A 23,755-nucleotide genomic window follows, 5' to 3' on the forward strand; every position below is an offset into this window, starting at 1 on the left:
TAGTCAAAGAGGTTTCTCTGACTCTGTGATTAATACTATGTTACAGGCTTGTAAATCTGTATCTAGGAAGATATATTATAGAGTCTGGAAGACTTACATTTCTTGGTGTCTTTCTCATCATTTTTCCTGGCATTCTTTTAGAATTCCGAGAATTTTACAGTTTCTTCAGGATGGTTTGGATAAAGGTTTGTCTGCAAGTTCCTTGAAAGGACAAATCTCTGCTCTTTCTGTTCTTTTTCACAGAAAGATTGCTAATCTTCCTGATATTCATTGTTTTGTACAAGCTTTGGTTCGTATAAAACCTGTCATTAAGTCAATTTCTCCTCCTTGGAGTTTGAATTTGGTTCTGGGGGCTCTTCAAGCTCCTCCGTTTGAACCTATGCATTCATTGGACATTAAATTACTTTCTTGGAAAGTTTTGTTTCTTTTGGCCATCTCTTCTGCTAGAAGAGTTTCTGAATTATCTGCTCTTTCTTGTGAGTCTCCTTTTCTGATTTTTCATCAGGATAAGGCGGTGTTGCGAACTTCTTTTAAATTTTTACCTAAGGTTGTGAATTCTAACAACATTAGTAGAGAAATTGTGGTTCCTTCATTATGTCCTAATCCTAAGAATGCTAAGGAGCGATCATTGCATTCTTTGGATGTAGTTAGAGCTTTGAAATATTATGTTGAAGCTACTAAGAATTTCCGAAAGACTTCTAGTCTATTCGTTATCTTTTCCGGTTCTAGGAAAGGTCAGAAGGCCTCTGCCATTTTCTTGGCATCTTGGTTGAAATCTTTAATTCATCATGCTTATGTCGAGTCGGGTAAAACTCCGCCTCAAAGGATTACAGCTCATTCCACTAGGTCAGTTTCTACTTCCTGGGCGTTTAGGAATGAAGCTTCGGTTGATCAGATTTGCAAAGCAGCAACTTGGTCTTCTTTGCATACTTTTACTAAATTCTACCATTTTGATGTGTTTTCTTCTTCTGAAGCAGTTTTTGGTAGAAAAGTACTTCAGGCAGCTGTTTCAGTTTGATTCTTCTGCTTATAATTTCAGTTTTTTTCATTGTAAGATTTAAACTTTATTTTGGGTGCGGATTATTTTCAGCGGAATTGGCTGTCTTTATTTTATCCCTCCCTCTCTAGTGACTCTTGCGTGGAAGATCCACATCTTGGGTAGTCATTATCCCATACGTCACTAGCTCATGGACTCTTGCTAATTACATGAAAGAAAACATAATTTATGTAAGAACTTACCTGATAAATTCATTTCTTTCATATTAGCAAGAGTCCATGAGGCCCACCCTTTTTGTGGTGGTTATGATTTTTTTCTATAAAGCACAATTATTCCAATTCCTTATTTTTTATGCTTTCGCACTTTTTTCTTATCACCCCACTTCTTGGCTATGCGTTAAACTGATTTGTGGGTGTGGTGAGGGGTGTATTTATAGGCATTTTGAGGTTTGGGAAACTTTGCCCCTCCTGGTAGGAATGTATATCCCATACGTCACTAGCTCATGGACTCTTGCTAATATGAAAGAAATGAATTTATCAGGTAAGTTCTTACATAAATTATGTTTTTTCCCATTCCTGAAACTGCTATATGTGGAAATAAGATATTTCTGTTTAAATGTTATTTTTTTTCTTTTACATTTTACAAGATGTCTCAATCTGATCCTGTCTCAGAAGCTGCTGTAGGAACCATGCTGCCTGAACACAGTTCTACCAAAGCTAAGTGTATCTGTTGTAAGATAGTGGAGATTATATCTCCTGCTGTAGTATGTAACAGTTGTCATGATAAGCTTTTGCATGCAGAAAAGGTTTCTATCAGTGCTAGTACAGTATCTGTTGTTCCTTCAACATCTAAAGTACATGATATCCCTGTTGATATGAAAATTTATATCAATATTTTAAGATAGAGTATATTCGTTCTTTGTTAAAAGAAGTGTTGATAACTTTGGATATTGAGGAGTCTGGTCCTCTTGATAATAAATCCAGTAAACGTTTAAATTCTGTCTATAAACCTCCTGTGACTACTCCTGAGGTTTTTCCTGTTCCTGATGCTATTTCTGATGTGATTGCTCAGGAATGGTTAAACCCTGGTACTTTTTTGTTCCTTCTTTAAGGTTTAAAAAGTTGGATCCTTTGCCAGTGGCTAAATTAGAGTTTTGGTGAAAAGTCCCTAAGGTTGATGGGGCTATTTCTACTCTTGCTAAATGTACTATTATTCCTATGTAAGATAGTACTTCTTTTAAGGATCCTTTAGATAGTAAGATTGAATCTTATCAAAGGAAAGCTTATTTGCATTCTGGCTATATTCTCAGACCTGCCATTTCTATGGCTGATGTTGCGGCTGCATCAACTTTTTGGTTGGATAGCTTAGCACATCGGGAAAATTACTCTGATTTGCATAGCATTGTTTGTTTTGCTTGCTAATAATTTTATCTGTAATGCTATTTTTGATATCATCAAGATTAATGTTTTATGTTAAATCTATGTCTTTGGCTATTTTAGCTAGAAGAGCTTTATGGCTCAAATAATGGAATGCTGACATGGTATCTAAATCTAGGTTACTATCTCTATCATTTCAGTGTAATAATTTGTTTGGTTCCCAGTTGGATTCTATTATTTCCACTATTACGGGGGGAAGGGAGTTTTTTTTGCCTCAAGATAAAAAGTCTAAGGGCAAATCTAAAGCTTCTAATCGGTTTAGTTTCTTTCGTCAGAATAGAGAACAGAAAACCACTCCTTCCCCTAAGGACTCTGGCTCCAATTGGAATAAATACAAGGCTTATAAGAAACCAAAGCCAGCCCCAAAGACTGCATGAAGGTGTGGCCCTCTAGTTCTGCTGGTGGGAGGCAGATTGAAGTTATTTCAAGACGTTTGGGCAGGTTCCGTTCAGAATCCTTGGATTCAGAATATTGTCTCTCAGGGATATCGAATAGGTTTCAGAATTAGACCTCCTGTGAAAAGATTTTTTCTCTCTCATATCTCTCATCAAATCCTGTGAAATCTCAGGCCTTTCTGAAGTGTGTTTCAGATCTAGAGCTTTCAGGGGTAATTGTACCAGTTTCACTTCTGGAACAGGGTCTGGGTTTTTATTCAAATCTATTCATTGTCCCGAAGAAGGAAAATTCTTTCAGACCAGTTCTCGATCTGAAGTTTTTGAATCAATTTGTAAAGGTCCCAACTTTCAAGATGGTGACTATAAGGACTATTCTGCCTTTTTTGTTCAGCAAGGTCATTTACATGTCCTCCATAGACTTACAGGATGCGTATCTTCACATTCCGATTCATCCATATTACTATCTGTTTCTGAGATTCTCTTTTCTAGACAAGCATTACCAATTTGTTGCTCTTCCATTTGTGTTGCTCTTCCATTTGGCCTAGCAACAACTCCAAGAATCTTTTTGAAGGTTCTCGGTGCCCTTCTATCTGTAATCAGAGAGCAGGGTATTGCGGCTTTTCCTTATTTGGACGATATCTTGGTATTGGCTCAATCTTTTCATTTAGCAGAATCTCACACAAATCAACTTGTGTTGTTTCTTCAAAAACATGGTTGGAGGATCAATTTACCAAAGAGTTCCTTTATTCCTCAGACAAGGGTCACCTTTTTAGGTTTTCAGATAGATTTAGTGTCCATGACGCTGTCCTTAACAGACAAGAGACAAATGAAATTAGTTTCTGCCTGTAGAAACCTTCAGTCTCGATCATTCCCTTCAGTGGCTATGTGCATAGAAGTTTTAGGTCTCATGACTGCAGCATCGGACGCGATCCCCTTTGCTCGTTTTTATATGAGACCTCTGCAGCTTTGATTGCTGAATCAATGGTGAAGGGATTTTACTCGGATATCACAGTTGATATACTTAAATCCCAACATTCAACTCTCTCTGTCCTGGTGGTTGGATCATAATCGGATTCTTCAAGGGGCCTCTTTTGTTCGTCCTTCCTGGGCTGTGATTTCAACAGATGCAAGTCTCACAGGTTGGGGAGATGTCTGGGTTTCTCTGACAGCACAAGGAGTTTGGAATTCTCAAGAGGCAAGGTTACCAATCAATATTTTAGAACTCTGTGCTATTTTTAGGACTCTTCAGGCTTGGCCTATATTAAAGAGAGAATCATTCATTTGTTTCAGACAGACAATATCACAACTGTGGCATATGTCAATCATCAAGGGGGGACTCGCAGTCCTTTAGCAATGAAAGAAGTATCTTGAATACTTTCTTGGGCGAAATCCAACTCCTGTCTAAATTTTGCGATACATATCCCATGTGTAGACAATTGGGAAGCGGATTATCTCAGTCGTCAGTCTTTACATCCAGGGGAGTATCTCTCCATCCAGATGTATTTTGTCAGATTGTACAGATGTGGGGTCTCCCCGAAATAGATCTGATGGCTTCCCATCTAAACAAGAAGCTTCCCAGGTACCTTTCCAGGTCCAGGGATCCTCAGGCGGAGATGGTGGATGTGTTAGCAGTTCCTTGGTTTTACATTTTTTTCACCTCTAGTTCTTCTTCCAAGGGTGATCTCCAAGATCATATTGGAACAATCGCATGTGTTTCTGATAGCACCAGTATGACCTCACAGGTTTTGGTATGCAGATCTTGTCCGAATGTCCAGTTGCCAACCTTGGTCACTTCCTTTAAGGCCAGACCTTCTGTGTAAAGGGCCGTTTTTCCATCAGGATCTCAAATCGCTAAATTTGAAGGTATGGAAATTGAACGCTTAGTACTTAGTCATAGAGGTTTCTCTGACTCAGTGATTAATACTATGCTACAGGCTCGTAAGTCTGTTTCAAGAAAGATTTATTATCGTGTTTGGAAAACCTATATTTCATGGTGTTTTTCTCATAAATTCTTTTGGCATTCTTTTAGGATTCCTAGAATTTTACAGTTTCTTCAGGATGGTTTGAATAAAGGTTTGTCTGCAAGTACCTTGAAGGGACACATTTCTTTTTTTGATATAATGTTTTTTATTATTATTAAAGGTTAAGAAAGAAAAGGGAAAAACAAAAAGTTACATAATCAATGTTACAATTATGTCATTTGGGACCAGAAAGCATGAAGCAAACATACAGATTAGATATACATAAAAACAAAATCATAACCTTTTCAAATATTAGATATTTAACTTTTCTTCCTTTATCACAATGGTCATTAACACGAGACTTACCCTAAATCATTGTTGTAAGCCTAAAAAAAGACAAATCTTTACAGTAATAAATGACAAATTCGAGTAGTCCAGTGTAAATTTTAAGTAATTTCAACCTTTAAATTATTGAGAAAGGTGGAGCCACCTACAAATTAATTGTCAAATTCCTGACCGGCTTCGAGGAAAGGTTTTTAACTTTTAAATTTTTCTAGGAGGGGCAAAGAAGGGAGGAAGAAAAAAAAAAAAAAAAAAAAAAAAAAGGGGGGGGGTTTGCATCTTAACTCATATTCTCTAATGGTGATAGTAACTGATTCTGTATATTGGTGTTTTTATAGTGTTTAACAAAATCTAACCACTTTAAATTAAATCTATTTTGCTGCTGTTCAGAGTTAATTGCGTTAATTGTTCTATTGTATATTGCCTTTGTAATAAAAATGTTAAATTGTTTATAGTCGGTGTATTTTTTTGATGCCAATTTTTAAGAATGAGATATCTTCCACCCAGAATTACCGTATTACAGAAAGCTCTATTTACCAATCTATCTGATGTGTCCAATAGGAAAATTATGTGTTGTAGTTCTAATATGTATTTTGTAGCTGTCACCTTAGTTAACCAAAATTGTACACATTTCCAAAACTGGTTAATTTTTGGGCACATTTCTGCTCTTTCTGTTTTATTTCATAGAAAGATTGCTAAACTTCCTGATATTCACTGTTTTGTTCAGGCTTTGGTTCGTATCAAGCCTGTTATTAAATCAATCTCTCCTCCTTGGAGTCTTAATTTGGTTTTGAAGGCTTTGCAGGCTCCTCCTTTTGAGCCTATGCATTCTTTGGATATTAAACTACTTTCTTGGAAAGTGTTGTTTCTTTTGGCTATCTCTTCAGGTAGAAGAGTTTCCGAATTGTCTGCTCTCTCTTGTGAGTCTCCTATTCTGATTTCTCATCAGGATAAGGCTGTTCTGCGGACTTCGTTTTAAATTTCTTCCTACGGTTGTGAATTCTAACAACATTAGTAGAGAAATTGTTGTTCCTTCCTTGTGTCCCAATCCTAAGAATACTCTTGAAAGATCTTTACATTCTTTGGATGTTGCAAGAGCTTTAAAATATTATGTTGAAGCTACTAATGATTTCAGGAAGACTTCTAGTCTTTGTTTTTTCTGGTCCTAGGAAAGGTCAGAAAGCCTCTGCCATTTCTTTGGCATCTTGGTTAAAGCTTTTGATTCAGAAGGCTTATTTGGAGGCGGGACAGTCTCCGCCTCAGAGAATTACAGCTCATTCTACTAGATCAGTCACTACTTCTTGGGCTTTTAAGAATGAAGCTTCAGTTTATCAGATTTGCAAAGCAGCAACTTGGTCTTCTTTGCATACATTTACAAAATTTTACCATTTTACTGTATTTGCACAATTTATTATTTTTTTGGGGGGGGAGGGTTCATATCCCTTTAATTTATTTGGTTTACATCTGTAAATTGTTCTGCTCAGTGATCATTATAGTATTGATATTCCAGCAGAGTTTAAAAGTACTAATTCCTTAATATTTAAAGGAACATAAAAGTGCATAAAAGAAAATGTTTTTTTTAGGGCTGCAACTAACGATTATTTTCATAATCGATTAATCGGCCAATTATTTTTTCGATTAATCGACTAATCGGATGAAAAATAAATTCATTTTTTCCTATATTTAAAATAAAATCCACATACTGAGTGTTATAAATATAAACTTCTGACTAAAACTTTACATTAAAACAACTGTTGGTCCAATTTTTTAAGCAACAGAACAATTTTTTATAATTTAAACAAAACAAAACCACAAACTGTTTGTAAAGAGGTAGAATTAGAAAGAGGTAGACTATCACTGTTTATCACATTCTGTTATTCACTCTCTCAGAAACTTTGCATTGAAATGCAAAAATGATATGACCACATGCTCCTGGCTGAGGCTGTCTCTCTTTTTGCAGCTATTTTGTCTGCAGCAAAGAAGAGGCGGTCAGATGGTGTTGAGGTGTCTGAGATGCACTAGTAGGGTTTTGCCAATTTCACCAAGGTGGGCTATTTATCTTTGTTAGTTCTCCACCAATGCAAGGGGCCTCTCAACAAAGTGAGCCTGGACTTAAAGGGCCATAATACCCAAATGTTTAAACACTTTAAAGTGCTGCAGCATAGCTGTAAAAAGCTGACTAGAAAATATCACCTGAACATCTCTATGTAAAAAAGAAAGATATTTTACCTCAAAAGTTCCTCAGTAGCCACCTCCCATTGTAAAGGATTTCTAAGCAGCATATTAGTATGTCTGTCCTGGGACAGCTGAAAGGATGAGCGTCGTGAACTCTCATATTATTTCACCAATCAGGTAAAGGAAGCTTACTATGAAATCTCATGAGAGTTAAGTCAAATCTCATGAGATCACAGTAAGAGTTCATGACCTCAGCACTGCTGATGCTGATTGGCTGCTGTTCATTTCTTCATTTTTTTTTATTTTTACCTGCAGCTGGGAGCAGCTGAGTATAACTTTTTACACAGAACTTACTTTGCTGAGTTGAGGAGATTGTGAGGTAAAATATCTTCCTTTTTTACATAGAGAAGCTCAGGTGATATTTTCCTGTCAGCTTTTTATAGTTATACTGCATCAGTTTCAAGTGATTTAGCATATGAGTATTATGTCTCTTTAATTTTAACATAAAAATATCTTATATCTATCTGAATGCAGTAGTAAATAACCATCTATAAGGTTAGGGGGAAAAATATCTAGTCCACTCTTAAAATAACAGATATATACTTACAGAGGTTGAATTTGGTACATATTCCAATTAATTAAAAATTAAAAGGAAAAAAAAAGGCAAAAGGGCTAAAGACTAAATATCAGTAACAGGACACAGACTTATACATTTATCTATAGAGTACATATATCAGCAGTAGCAAGCAATTCGCTAAATATTGTGCAAACAGTTAATAGGGGCATAAATTCATATAAGAAATGCCATCAATCTAGGTCTATGTGTAAATAACAAGCTCGGCACTATATCATGCAAAGCATAGTCCCAAATCACCTGATTTTATATAAACAATCCAAATTATGACTCCTATTTTATTTCTGGGTTGCACATAAAACATAGTAAGTAAACTTAAAAAGAAACGTATAGTGTCCTAAAAAAGTGAAAAGTAAACGTCTGTAGACGTTCTTTAGGCTAAGGGCATAACCATAAAACACGATACCATGTGCAGGAGCTCATCGGAGTGAAGCAGCTGGTGCCATGCACAGACCAACTAATTGCAAACCAACTAATCGATTATGAGATTTGTTGACAGCTATTTCCATAATCGATTATTATCGATTATGCCGATTAGTTATTGCAGCTCTAGGTTTTTTTATTATTAACCTATTCCTTACATATAACTATGTGTTTTAACCCTTGAAAAGTCGGTTACAGAGCAGTAATGCACTCCTTGGAACTAGCTTAGCAGATCTGATGAGCCAATGACAAGTTACATATGTATGTAGTAAATAGTGATCAGCTAGCTCCCAGTAGTGCATTGCTGTTTTTGAACCCACCTAGGTATGCTCTATCTGAACAATGAAAGTTTAATTCTTTATAGTCTCTTTAATAGATGTCACTATTGTTACTATCTTTAGAGAATATATTGGCTATGAAGCACCACATTACAAAAGATTTGCACTCAAAATAAATGTTTTAAAAAGCATTTAATTCTGTTGTTTGCATTGTTTATATCTTAGGGCACACTCTTTGAAAAACCTCCTGCACAGAACAAACGATCACTCTGTAGAATATAGCAGAGTTAGGCTTCTAAAGAAAGGAATATAGCAGAGTTAGGCTTCTAAAGCTTCTAAAGGATATAGCAGAGTTAGGCTTCTAAAGGATATAGCAGAGTTAGGCTTCTAAAGCTTCTAAAGGATATAGCAGAGTTAGGCTTCTAAAGGATATAGCAGAGTTAGGCTTCTAAAGGATATAGCAGAATTAGGCCTCTAAAGAATATAGCAGAATTAGGCTTCTAAAGCTTCTAAAGGATATAGCAGAGTTAGGCTTCTAAAGGATATAGCAGAATTAGGCTTCTAAAGGATATAGCAGAGTTAGGCTTCTAAAGGATATAGCAGAGTTAGGCTTCTAAAGGATATAGCAGAGTTAGGCTTCTAAAGGATATAGCAGAGTTAGGCTTCTAAAGGATATAGCAGAGTTAGGCTTCTAAAGGATATAGCAGAGTTAGGCTTCTAAAGAATATAGCAGAATTAGGCTTCTAAAGGATATAGCAGAGTTAGGCTTCTAAAGGATATAGCAGAATTAGGCTTCTAAAGGATATAGCAGAGTTAGGCTTCTAAAGGATATAGCAGAGTTAGGCCTCTAAAGAATATAGCAGAATTAGGCTTCTAAAGGATATAGCAGAATTAGGCTTCTAAAGGATATAGCAGAGTTAGGCTTCTAAAGGATATAGCAGAGTTAGGCTTCTAAAGGATATAGCAGAGTTAGGCTTCTAAAGGATATAGCAGAGTTAGGCTTCTAAAGGATATAGCAGAGTTAGGCTTCTAAAGGATATAGCAGAGTTAGGCTTCTAAAGGATATAGCAGAGTTAGGCTTCTAAAGGATATAGCAGAGTTAGGCTTCTAAAGGATATAGCAGAGTTAGGCTTCTAAAGGATATAGCAGAGTTAGGCTTCTAAAGGATATAGCAGAGTTAGGCTTCTAAAGGATATAGCAGAGTTAGGCTTCTAAAGGATATAGCAGAGTTAGGCTTCTAAAGGATATAGCAGAGTTAGGCTTCTAAAGGATATAGCAGAGTTAGGCTTCTAAAGGATATAGCAGAGTTAGGCTTCTAAAGGATATAGCAGAGTTAGGCTTCTAAAGGATATAGCAGAGTTAGGCTTCTAAAGGATATAGCAGAGTTAGGCTTCTAAAGGATATAGCAGAGTTAGGCTTCTAAAGGATATAGCAGAGTTAGGCTTCTAAAGGATATAGCAGAGTTAGGCTTCTAAAGGATATAGCAGAGTTAGGCTTCTAAAGGATATAGCAGAGTTAGGCTTCTAAAGGATATAGCAGAGTTAGGCTTCTAAAGGATATAGCAGAGTTAGGCTTCTAAAGGATATAGCAGAGTTAGGCTTCTAAAGGATATAGCAGAGTTAGGCTTCTAAAGGATATAGCAGAGTTAGGCTTCTAAAGGATATAGCAGAGTTAGGCTTCTAAAGGATATAGCAGAGTTAGGCTTCTAAAGGATATAGCAGAGTTAGGCTTCTAAAGGATATAGCAGAGTTAGGCTTCTAAAGGATATAGCAGAGTTAGGCTTCTAAAGGATATAGCAGAGTTAGGCTTCTAAAGGATATAGCAGAGTTAGGCTTCTAAAGGATATAGCAGAGTTAGGCTTCTAAAGGATATAGCAGAGTTAGGCTTCTAAAGGATATAGCAGAGTTAGGCTTCTAAAGGATATAGCAGAGTTAGGCTTCTAAAGGATATAGCAGAGTTAGGCTTCTAAAGGATATAGCAGAGTTAGGCTTCTAAAGGATATAGCAGAGTTAGGCTTCTAAAGGATATAGCAGAGTTAGGCTTCTAAAGGATATAGCAGAGTTAGGCTTCTAAAGGATATAGCAGAGTTAGGCTTCTAAAGGATATAGCAGAGTTAGGCTTCTAAAGGATATAGCAGAGTTAGGCCTCTAAAGGATATAGCAGAGTTAGGCTTCTAAAGGATATAGCAGAGTTAGGCTTCTAAAGGATATAGCAGAGTTAGGCTTCTAAAGGATATAGCAGAGTTAGGCTTCTAAAGGATATAGCAGAGTTAGGCTTCTAAAGGATATAGCAGAGTTAGGCTTCTAAAGGATATAGCAGAGTTAGGCTTCTAAAGGATATAGCAGAGTTAGGCTTCTAAAGGATATAGCAGAGTTAGGCTTCTAAAGGATATAGCAGAGTTAGGCTTCTAAAGGATATAGCAGAGTTAGGCTTCTAAAGGATATAGCAGAGTTAGGCTTCTAAAGGATATAGCAGAGTTAGGCTTCTAAAGGATATAGCAGAGTTAGGCTTCTAAAGGATATAGCAGAGTTAGGCTTCTAAAGGATATAGCAGAGTTAGGCTTCTAAAGGATATAGCAGAGTTAGGCTTCTAAAGGATATAGCAGAGTTAGGCTTCTAAAGGATATAGCAGAGTTAGGCTTCTAAAGGATATAGCAGAGTTAGGCTTCTAAAGGATATAGCAGAGTTAGGCTTCTAAAGGATATAGCAGAGTTAGGCTTCTAAAGGATATAGCAGAGTTAGGCTTCTAAAGGATATAGCAGAGTTAGGCTTCTAAAGGATATAGCAGAGTTAGGCTTCTAAAGGATATAGCAGAGTTAGGCTTCTAAAGGATATAGCAGAGTTAGGCTTCTAAAGGATATAGCAGAGTTAGGCTTCTAAAGGATATAGCAGAGTTAGGCTTCTAAAGGATATAGCAGAGTTAGGCTTCTAAAGGATATAGCAGAGTTAGGCTTCTAAAGGATATAGCAGAGTTAGGCTTCTAAAGGATATAGCAGAGTTAGGCTTCTAAAGGATATAGCAGAGTTAGGCTTCTAAAGGATATAGCAGAGTTAGGCTTCTAAAGGATATAGCAGAGTTAGGCTTCTAAAGAAAGGAATATAGCAGAGTTAGGCTTCTAAAGCTTCTAAAGGATATAGCAGAGTTAGGCTTCTAAAGAATATAGCAGAGTTAGGCTTCTAAAGCTTCTAAAGGATATAGCAGAGTTAGGCTTCTAAAGGATATAGCAGAATTAGGCTTCTAAAGGATATAGCAGAATTAGGCTTCTAAAGGATATAGCAGAGTTAGGCTTCTAAAGGATATAGCAGAGTTAGGCTTCTAAAGGATATAGCAGAGTTAGGCTTCTAAAGAATATAGCAGAGTTAGGCTTCTAAAGCTTCTAAAGGATATAGCAGAGTTAGGCTTCTAAAGAATATAGCAGAGTTAGGCTTCTAAAGCTTCTAAAGGATATAGCAGAATTAGGCTTCTAAAGGATATAGCAGAGTTAGGCTTCTAAAGGATATAGCAGAATTAGGCTTCTAAAGGATATAGCCGAGTTAGGCTTCTAAAGAATATAGCAGAATTAGGCTTCTAAAGGATATAGCAGAGTTAGGCTTCTAAAGGATATAGCAGAATTAGGCTTCTAAAGGATATAGCAGAGTTAGGCTTCTAAAGGATATAGCAGAGTTAGGCCTCTAAAGAATATAGCAGAATTAGGCTTCTAAAGGATATAGCAGAGTTAGGCTTCTAAAGGATATAGCAGAGTTAGGCTTCTAAAGGATATAGCAGAGTTAGGCTTCTAAAGGATATAGCAGAGTTAGGCTTCTAAAGGATATAGCAGAGTTAGGCTTCTAAAGGATATAGCAGAGTTAGGCTTCTAAAGGATATAGCAGAGTTAGGCTTCTAAAGGATATAGCAGAGTTAGGCTTCTAAAGGATATAGCAGAGTTAGGCTTCTAAAGGATATAGCAGAGTTAGGCTTCTAAAGGATATAGCAGAGTTAGGCTTCTAAAGGATATAGCAGAGTTAGGCTTCTAAAGGATATAGCAGAGTTAGGCTTCTAAAGGATATAGCAGAGTTAGGCTTCTAAAGGATATAGCAGAGTTAGGCTTCTAAAGGATATAGCAGAGTTAGGCTTCTAAAGGATATAGCAGAGTTAGGCTTCTAAAGAATATAGCAGAGTTAGGCTTCTAAAGCTTCTAAAGGATATAGCAGAGTTAGGCTTCTAAAGAATATAGCAGAGTTAGGCTTCTAAAGCTTCTAAAGGATATAGCAGAATTAGGCTTCTAAAGGATATAGCAGAGTTAGGCTTCTAAAGGATATAGCAGAATTAGGCTTCTAAAGGATATAGCAGAGTTAGGCTTCTAAAGAATATAGCAGAATTAGGCTTCTAAAGGATATAGCAGAGTTAGGCTTCTAAAGGATATAGCAGAATTAGGCTTCTAAAGGATATAGCAGAGTTAGGCTTCTAAAGGATATAGCAGAGTTAGGCCTCTAAAGAATATAGCAGAATTAGGCTTCTAAAGGATATAGCAGAGTTAGGCTTCTAAAGGATATAGCAGAGTTAGGCTTCTAAAGGATATAGCAGAGTTAGGCTTCTAAAGGATATAGCAGAGTTAGGCTTCTAAAGGATATAGCAGAGTTAGGCTTCTAAAGGATATAGCAGAGTTAGGCTTCTAAAGGATATAGCAGAGTTAGGCTTCTAAAGGATATAGCAGAGTTAGGCTTCTAAAGGATATAGCAGAGTTAGGCTTCTAAAGGATATAGCAGAGTTAGGCTTCTAAAGGATATAGCAGAGTTAGGCTTCTAAAGGATATAGCAGAGTTAGGCTTCTAAAGGATATAGCAGAGTTAGGCTTCTAAAGGATATAGCAGAGTTAGGCTTCTAAAGGATATAGCAGAGTTAGGCTTCTAAAGGATATAGCAGAGTTAGGCTTCTAAAGGATATAGCAGAGTTAGGCTTCTAAAGGATATAGCAGAGTTAGGCTTCTAAAGGATATAGCAGAGTTAGGCTTCTAAAGGATATAGCAGAGTTAGGCTTCTAAAGAATATAGCAGAGTTAGGCTTCTAAAGCTTCTAAAGGATATAGCAGAATTAGGCCTCTAAAGAATATAGCAGAATTAGGCTTCTAAAGGATATAGCAGAGTTAGGCTTCTAAAGCTTCTAAAGGATATAGCAGAATTAGGCCTCTAAAGGATATAGCAGAGTTAGGCTTCTAAAGGATATAGCAGAGTTAGGCCTCTAAAGGATATAGCAGAGTTAGGCTTCTAAAGGATATAGCAGAGTTAGGCTTCTAAAGGATATAGCAGAGTTAGGCTTCTAAAGGATATAGCAGAGTTAGGCTTCTAAAGGATATAGCAGAGTTAGGCTTCTAAAGGATATAGCAGAGTTAGGCTTCTAAAGTTTGAAGTATGCAATTCGACTTCTTGTAGAATTGGAAATTTTAGTTGAAATAATTTTTATTGTCATGGATCCCATCAAATACAACATAATAAAACAGTGTGCTGGGTTACAATGTCCTAGTATTCTTAAAACAATTAAAGTTTTCAGCACCCTGTTTATATCATTTTCATCAATTTTCTCCCCCCCTTCCCAAACTCCCTCTCCACCCCCTCCACCCTCTTATCCCATTTCCCTAAACCTAAACTTCATAACTGTATACAAAGAAAAACCTTTAACTTTAAACTTTTCCCGTCGAGCAGTGACAATGTTGTAGATTTCTTTAGAACGCTATATCTATATTTAAGAAAGTTCCTATTCTCTCCAATTTAATTGCCCTAAAAAAGCCTTATTGGTTACTTAGTGTTGATCTGTATGTACCTACATATTTCTGTTTATTTAAAATCCAATGTATCCATATGTTTTGGAATCTCTCAGATGTCCCTTGTATCCATGCAGCTGATTCTAGCATATTATAAACATCTTCAATTTTGATCATTACCTCACCCCATTCTGGAGCCCCCACTTTCCATTTTCTAGCTATACATATTCTGGTTGCTGTACATATAATATTAACCCATCTATTAGTAATTGAGTTCATTGACTCCTGGAGAATATGTAGTAAGGCCTGTGAGGCTGATAATTTAAAGGGGTCCAGCAGGAGCAGCCGTGTCTCTCCTGTCTGTCTTTTTTAAACTGCTTACCTAAGTTGTAAATTTAATACTATGGTTCAACAATAAGAGATACCTAATCCTGGTGCCCACTGTACTAGATATTTAAAAATTAAAAGTAATTCAGCCCTCGGATTGTAAGGGCTTAGCTTACTCTATATTACAATATCAGTGGGCCCATGTTTATTAATGGTGAATGAATATTTGAACCTCTAATTCTTACCTTAAAACTAGGTTTAAGTGCTTTTATATTCTTCTGCTACTGTGTGAATGTGTGTTCCTAGTTTATATAATAAAGATTTAAAGTATGAATGGTATGGAACTTTTTAAATTAGAGTATTTATCCTAAACAATTTTCCTTGGAGTAATATTGATATTGATTTTGTGGAATTCAATGCTACAAACTTTTTTGTATTCCTTAAACAATTAGTTTAACTAGTAATTTAAAGGAGTCGTCTAGAATCACCTTAAATAGTTGAGAAAGCTTGTCCCATGTAGGTTGTATCTTTGGACACTCCCACCACATGTGAAAATAGGTCCCTATCCCATTACATCCCCGATAACATAATCTACTACCCTGTGTGGTGTAATGTGAGGATTTCAGTGGTGTAAGGTACCATCTATATGAGGTTTTTATTGAGTTTTCGATAAGGTCTGCCCCTATTAAGCTTCTCCTCATTGAGGAGAAAATCTGGCTCCATTCTTCTCTATTATAGGTTATAGCTAAATCTTGTTCCCATTTGTCATAAATTACCAATTTTGCTGAACTATTTGCTTCTTGAATGGCTAAGTATAAGCGTGTAATCATTTTTTTTATTTCTACCGGGTGTCATTATCATTTGTTCCAGAGCAGTTTTTGGGCAGGCTGGGATGCTGCTTAGTCTATATGTATTTATAGCATGGGAAATTTGGAGATATAAAAACCAGTGCAATGTATTTGGGTGTATTTTATCTCTTAATTGTGTAAATGTCAACAACTTCCCATTGTCTAGGAAATCAGCTACCCTATAGAGGCCTTTATTTCCCCATTTATCTATTTGTTTTTGAAATTCTTTTGGGAGTAGTGTACTTAGAGGTATTATAATAGTGTGTGGCGAGAGTAATTCATTGTATGTGTTAGTGACCTCCACATAAGCTTAGAATCTTCTGTAGTTTTTAGTTTAATTATCCTCTGGTCTTTTGGATCTGAGGGTTTCCATAATATATCTCCCGGAGTGCTTAGTCTTCCAATATCTGCTTCAATACCTGGCCATGTCATCTCCTGGCAATCTTTACATAAAAGAGCATTTTGTGCCAGTCTGGCGGCATGATAATAATCTCTAAGATTAGGGACTCCTACACCTCCCAATAGCTTGTGTTGTTTTAAAATATGAGCAGCTATTCTAGCTGTTTTATGTCCTCTTATAAATTTAATAATGTCAGATTGTAGTTCTTCAAGCTCTTTTATTGGGATTTTAATAGGTAAAGCTCTAAATAGATATAACAGTCTTGGTAGGACATTCATTTTAATGGCCGATAATCTGCCATACCAAGAAAAGTTCCCTTTCTTCCATTTCAATATATCTCTTCTTATAGTTTTGTAAATTGGGATGTAGTTTGCTTTATACAATGTTTCTATGGTGTCTGTGATTTGTATGCCTAGATATTTTAGGGAATGATTAACCCATTTAAAATCAAAGTTCGCTTCTATCAACTTTTGTGTGTGTGTTGGTAATGATAGAGGGAGTGCTTCGCATTTATCCGAATTTATTTTGAAACCCGAAACATTGGAAAAATCTTCTAATAATTGGTACAACCTAGGGAGGGAAAGCATTGGTTTTGTAATTGTAAGCAAGATATCGTCTGCAAATAAAGTTAGTGTTTGTTCCCCTTTATTTAATTTAACCCCATGGATATCCTTAGAGTTGCGAATACAGAATTGGACATTTTAAAGGGACATTCGTGTCAAAATTTAAATGCACATAGATGAACTACATCTTTGAATTGAAACATATGTATTGTTAAAAATGCTTCTAGCAAAAGTTATCACTGATTTAGCGCTAGATTTGCCAATTTGCGGGCGCGCAATAAATAACCAAACATTACAAGTGGATGGTTATTGCTACCGTGAGCTCGTAGCAGCAATTAGCTCAGAAAATTAACCAGAGTTTAGTAATCTTTATTAAAAAAATAAAAATGGTTGCATCTTTATTTATTAATAAAGTAACTGCAAAATGCAGTTATAAGGGGTTAAAAGTGGCGGCTGAGAAGTGTTAGAAAAGAAACGGCACTGAAAAGGCTTTTACAGAGCGTTCTATGGGAACTGTGTGTATATAGTCATATACTTTTATTTACAATGTGCTGCCATCGATGTGTGACTTACCACCTTGCAGCATGAGAACGAGGCTCCCAATGGAGCCTATAGAAGTGCGCACTTGTGAGCGCAATGCTTCTGGGCAAAGCGATCGCAAGGTCACGTTCACATTGCACCTCATTTGTAATACCAGCGCACATTTGCGTGCGTTGGTATTACTCAGCAGAGTGCAAATATTGCTTTCATGTAAGGGATATTTTGCGCTCAACTCATAAGCTTGCCCTTAGTGTTAAAACACTTTTCTGCTTGTGCATGTGAAGCATAGCTAGATATTCTCAGTGCACCAGCATTTTAAATAATGGAGCTACTCAGAGCTTCAGTAGGGCTTGTATCATGTCAGCAATTAACAAATTGAGTTCTTACCAGATGATACAAACACTATATAGGCTCTCTGAACAAGTTCTGGGCTTAAAATGCTGGTGCACGGTGCATACTTAAATCTACCTTTGAAACACCTATAGCTTTTATTAGAAGCATTTTTGCGAATACATGTATATTACAAAAATGCTTATGCTTAAAACTAAATTGCACCAATGTAGATTACAAATTTGCCTGGAATGTCCTTTAAACTTCAGAATTCAATTGAGTTTTATGTCTCTTTAATTTCAGGTTTCCTTAAAAATGTAGTAGAAATTGAAAGAGGTTGTTTTAATCTTTTTTTGAAATTATAAGATATATCTAGGCTGGATAAACACATATGTATGCACACTTGTGTTGTGTTTAATTCCATTTCCTTTAGGGAAGGTGTTCTGGCCAGTACCTTTATTTCTGTAGCCCAGTAGTAAAGGTATGTGAGTCTGTTGTGCATTTACTAAATCAGAATATATACAGGACACACTAAAGTTGCTAACTGGTGCAGCAATACAAATTTGCATTGGGTAATGTTATTCAGAACATATATGGAAGGCATAGACTAATACTGAGGTGACCACAACCTTTTTCTCACAATCATTTACAGGCTACGGGTGGTGGTGTTGTGTATTAGTTCTGCCTCGATACTAGAAACATTAGCTAAATCTAGAGGATTTCTTTTTTTCTTTTTAGGGCTGTGACCCTCTTGCTCAGTCCCAACGCAGCAAACTACAACATCGCCGTGTACGAATCAACCAGCAGATCAACAAAGAGATGCGAATGAGAGCCGGAGCAGAGAATCTCTTTCGGTTAGTAATAAAGCGTTAAGTTTCACTGCTTGAGGGACCCTCTACAGACAGTACTAAAACCGTTTAGGTATTTTCACTATCTGTACTTAAAGGGACACGTGAAGCTAAATAAATAATATAATTTATTCAGTGCAAAGATTAACCTGACAATACTATGCAGATGTGTTTATTGAAGAAATAACAATGTGTCCATAAATAAATGCTTCCCAGAATATTTTAACCAAGGTTTCCTTTTTGAAAGCCTGTTATCTTATCACTTCTGCTGAGGCCGGTTAGGGACAGATATAAATAAGTTGTGTGAGAAAACAATGGCTGTGTAGAATATAGCAATTAGATTTAGGAAGTCTGAAGTCTTCACATTTTTATGGGAATTGGAGAGCTCCCATTATTCAGCTTTACAGTAGAGGGAAATCTAGCGCAATTAGTATATTGATATTTTTACTATGCATATTTAAACATTCTATATTACAGTTTCAGACCGTTTCATGTCCTTTTATTTACTTGCTTAGATGTTACTCATTTTTTGACAAATCTTAGGAGCCAATGTTGTGTAATTCCTTATAATTGTAATTAAAGGACCTCAATACAGTAGATAATAGTTATACAATACACAATAAAAAGACAATAGCACTTACTTTTGAATTTGAAATGAGCAGTAGGACATTTTTCTGGCAAATTTCAAAATTATTCCAACTTTCCCTCCCCCTGTGTCATGGGACAGCTATCAGCCAATCACAAAATTCATATACATATATATTGTGCATTTTTGCACATGCTCAGTACTTTTTGATAATGGAAGTGATTTTAATTTTTTCCTTTATCTAAACAATGAAACTTTAATGTAACCTTGTTTGGTTGTGAGCTGAGCCCTGTTTTTCATTCTGTGCTTTGTGTAATCCACAAGTTGTTTGTGCAGATGAAGCGGCTTTTTGTCATCGGCTTCACACACTTGGCTGGAAATCTGTTTTGACTTCAGGAGACATAATGAATTCCCGCCACAACATTGTAACAGACCGAATAAAGGCAGTTTTGTTTTGTTTCTGATATCTCTTTTGCTGTTTGTTATCTGCAGGAAGTACTTTTACACGTCCTCTTTTATCTCTAAAGCAGCCGACCCATTAAAGTAATTTTGTTTCTCTGTTTTACAATATATTACAGTTTTAAAAAGCTGATTTTCCTGTTCTGAAATAGATCGCTTTTTCTTTAATTGATGTGGAGGCTTGTCTGTGTCCACCAATCTAACTATGACGGTTCTCTTTATTGTCCAGTGAGCAGCCTGCCCTTAGGGATAAAGTGTGCACAAACGCCCAGGTAATTTCTGTATCTGTTTAAACAGCTTAATGTGTTAGTTACAAATATTTTATTATTATTATATAATTTATATTGAATGAAATATATTTGAGTGCAATTAAAGCTGGGTTAGCAAAACATAGGAATTAGACTTGCAGGGATAAAATTACAGATTTGCAGGTTTTACATTTTATATGTATTAATCTTACTATACAAATATTACACAGCACAGTTCCAGGCGTGTAGGTGCCTCTATTGTTTGGCTGTAAGGACACAGCCATGTCTGGTTTAAAGGGACAGTATACTGTAAAATTGTTTTTCTTCTTAAACGGGAAGAGTCCACAGCTGCATTAATTACTTTTGGGAATTCAGAACCTGGCCACCAGGAGGAGGCAAAGACACCCCAGCCAAAGGCTTCAAATACCTCCCCCACTTGCCTCATCCCCCAGTAATTCTTTGCCTTTTGTCACAGGAGGTTGGTGTCAGAAGTCGAGATAGTCTCTCATGGGGGTAGTACTCTTCGAAATGGGACTGGAGTTTTAAGTAATCCTGTCAGCCTCTGAGTGAGAGCATGGATGAAGGTGGATGAAGGTAAGAGTCTGGAGATGCAGGGAGAGTCTTTCTGCGAAACCATCCCAACTCATATTAACAGCTCCGTGGCAATCAGCGTTGACGAGTTTTGCTGCCTGCCTTTATTCACTCAAGTCCATGTCAGAAGCGAGGCTACTATCTGTCACCCTTGAAGGGCCGTGGTCCTGTTCCACAGCGCAGATTCCGGTAAGATTGTTACATTTTATGTCATTATGTGAATGTAATGGTAACGAGAGAAGGTAGGGTCCCAGTGGGACTCCTTTTTTCTTAAAATAGGAATCATGGGTTAATATCTCCTGAGGAGGGTTATTGAACAGGGGGGGGGGCTTTTAATCATGTTTGTTATGTGGTATTATCTGCTAATGTGTAGTAATACTTTGGCTCATGGCTTTTCGGAACATAAATGCCTTATCATCAATTGGCGCAATCTCTTTAGATTTGCGCTTTCTTTTTGTGACTGTCTTGGTGCACCTCGTGACCGGGTGTGGTTGCGTTGTTTTTCACTTCCGTATGCTGACTGTGTGGTCACAGAGAGAGTCTGCTCATTGGTTGTCTGGTTCACAGGAGGTGGTGAGTGCCCCAGCCATTGGGTTGTGTAAAGAGGGTGCCAGTTAGTGTCTGTCATTTTTGTAATCCCAAGATTATGGAGGATTCTGATATTTTTAGACACGGATGTCTCCGATGCGGAGAATGCGTCTTGTGATGAATATGTAATGGCCCGGGTTATCTATGCCCATCAGTTATGTTCCGATTGCCATTCTAGAGTACTCTCTTCTCCCGACTCAGGGACCTTAGAGGGCGTTGAGCCATCCGCCCCAGAGGATTCTATGTCCGGTGAGGCGTGTGCCCCAGAACCTTCCTTTGCTATGCAAGCAGGTGTCCCTATGACCTTTACTCATTCTCCGGAAGGTGGCTTGTTTCTTCCAGAGGTTATGACACGGTTCTGCATGGCCATATCTATGGCGCTGGCTCACTTATATCTTCCAATTGAAATATTTTTAAGGTACTGTCCGTGTTCTGCCAACCAGGGCTCATCGAACGTGGGATCGCCTGATTCAGTTCGGTCTTCTGGGGGAAGCGTCAGCCGGGGTCGTTTATCGATCTGGCGAGGGATAATTTTGCCTTCCATTATAGGCTGGCACGTCTTCGTGTTCTACTAAGGCATGTTTTCCAGTCCTAGTGGGACGAGGGATCCGAGGCCTTAGATCCCGGATGGCAAGCTGGGTTCGATGTTTGGGGATGAAGCTAATCTTCTTGACGTCTCCATTTTCTCCAACATAGGTGTGTCCGGTCCACGGCGTCATCCTTACTTGTGGGATATTCTCCTCCCCAACAGGAAATGGCAAAGAGCCCAGCAAAGCTGGCCATATAGTCCCTCCCAGGCTCCGCCTACCCCAGTCATTCTCTTTGCCGTTGCACAGGCAACATCTCCACGGAGATGGCTAAGAGTTTTTTTGGTGTTTAAATGTAGTTTTATTCTTCAATCAAGAGTTTGTTATTTTAAAATAGTGCTGGTATGTACTATTTACTCTGAAACAGAAAAGAGGGCCTCTCGTCAGAACTTCAAGGTCCCTTGTTACGGGTCCAAATCCAGGGATCCCAAGGCGACTCTAGTGGATACAATAGTAGCACCTTGGATCTTCAACCTAGCTTATGTATTCCCACCGTTTCCTCTCATTCCCAGGCTGGTAGCCAGGATCAATCAGGAGAGGGCTTCGGTGATCTTGATAGTTCCTGCGTGGCCACGCAGGACTTGGTATGCAGACCTGGTGAATATGTCATCGGCTCCACCATGGAAGCTACCTTTGAGACAGGACCTTCTTGTTCATTGTCCATTCGTACATCCGAATCTGGTTTCCCTCCAACTGACTGCTTGGAGATTGCACGCTTGATTCTTTCAAAGCGTGGGTTTTCAGATTCTGTAATATATACTCTTATTCAGGCTAGAAAGCCTGTAACTAGAAAAATTTACCATAAAATATGGAAAATATATATCTGTTGGTGTGAATCTAAAGGATTCCCATGGAACAAGATAAAAATTCCTAAGATTCTTTCCTTTCTACAAGAAGGTTTGGAGAAAGGATTTTCTGCAAGTTCTCTGAAGGGACAGATCTCTGCTTTATCTGTTTTACTTCACAAAAGGCTGGCAGCTGTGCCAGACGTTTAAGCGTTTGTTCAGGCTCTGGTTAGAATCAAGCCTGTTTACAGACCTTTGACTCCTCCCTGGAGTCTTAATCTAGTTCTTTCAGTTCTTCAAGGGGTTCCGTTTGAACCCTTCCATTCCGTAGATATTAAGTTATTATCGTGGAAAGTTTTGTTTTTGGTTGCAATTTCTTCTGCTAGAAGAGTTTCTGAGTTATCTGCTCTGCAGTGTTCTCCGCCCTATCTGGTCCATGCAGATAAGGTGGTTTTGCGTACTGAGCCTGGTTTTCTTCCGAAGGTTGTTTCCAACAAAAATATTAACCAGGAGATAGTTGTACCTTCTTTATGACCGAATCCAGTTTCAAAGAAGGAACGTTTGTTACACAATTTGGACGTAGTCCGTGCTCTAAAATTCTATTTAGAGGCTACAAAAGATTTCAGACAAACATCTTCCTTGTTTGTTGTTTGTTCTGGTAAAAGGAGAGGTGAAAAAGCAACTTCTACCTCTCTTTCCTTTTGGCTTAAAAGCATTATCAGATTGGCTTTTGAGACTGCCGGACGGCAGCCTCCTGAAAGTATCACAGCTCACTCCACTAGGGCTGTGGCTTCCACATGGGCCTTCAAGAACGAGGCTCCTGTTGACCAGATATGTAAGGCAGCGACTTGGTCTTCACTGCACTCTTTGGCCAAATTTTACAAATTTTATACTTTTGCTTCTTCGGAGGCTATTTTTGGGAGAAAGGTTTTGCAAGCCGTGGTGCCTTCCGTTTAGGTGACCTGATTTGCTCCCTCCCTTCATCCGTGTCCTAAAGCTTTGGTATTGGTTCCCACAAGTAAGGATGACGCCGTGGACCGGACACACCTATGTTGGAGAAAACAGAATTTATGTTTACCTGATAAATTACTTTCTCCAACGGTGTGTCCGGTCCACGGCCCGCCCTGGTTTTTTAATCAGGTCTGAGGAATTATTTTCTCTAACTACAGTCACCACGTTACCATATGGTTTCTCCTATATATATTTCCTCCTGTCCGTCGGTCGAATGACTGGGGTAGGCGGAGCCTGGGAGGGACTATATGGCCAGCTTTGCTGGGCTCTTTGCCATTTCCTGTTGGGGAGGAGAATATCCCACAAGTAAGGATGACGCCGTGGACCGGACACACCGTTGGAGAAAGTAATTTATCAGGTAAGCATAAATTCTGTTTTTTCTTTCTTTTATGTATCGGTTTCAGTTCTGAGCTTGGGTGAATAGGACCTCTGATCTGCTGGTCCTGTTGGCGTACCCATTCACCTTGGGCGTTCACCCGCGGGTGCTGCCTTACTTTTATTTTGATCCGGATAGGATGCATTTGATTTATTTTTTATAAGCTCATGTCTGATATAATTTCCATAATTTTCTTTCTCTGGAACTGATACTTGCAATTTTGTGGTCACATGGGCGCTTCCTTGGAAGTTGTGCACTTTTGGTTAGGAACGAAGTTAAGTTCTAATTCATAT

The 23,755-nt window shown here is 37.8% G+C and overlaps 1 protein-coding gene across 1 annotated transcript in view; it reads left to right on the forward strand.

The window, feature by feature from the left end:
- Positions 1-23,755, forward strand: part of RHPN1 (rhophilin Rho GTPase binding protein 1) — a 284,175-nt gene that overhangs the window by 58,766 nt on the left and 201,654 nt on the right. Inside the window, exon 3 of the mRNA XM_053715422.1 lies at positions 18,122-18,237. Coding sequence (XP_053571397.1) covers positions 18,122-18,237 — 116 coding nt within the window. The remainder of the gene's footprint in view (positions 1-18,121; positions 18,238-23,755) is intronic.

Source organism: Bombina bombina, chromosome 5 (genome assembly GCF_027579735.1).
Source record: "Bombina bombina isolate aBomBom1 chromosome 5, aBomBom1.pri, whole genome shotgun sequence".
NCBI lineage: Eukaryota > Metazoa > Chordata > Amphibia > Anura > Bombinatoridae > Bombina > Bombina bombina.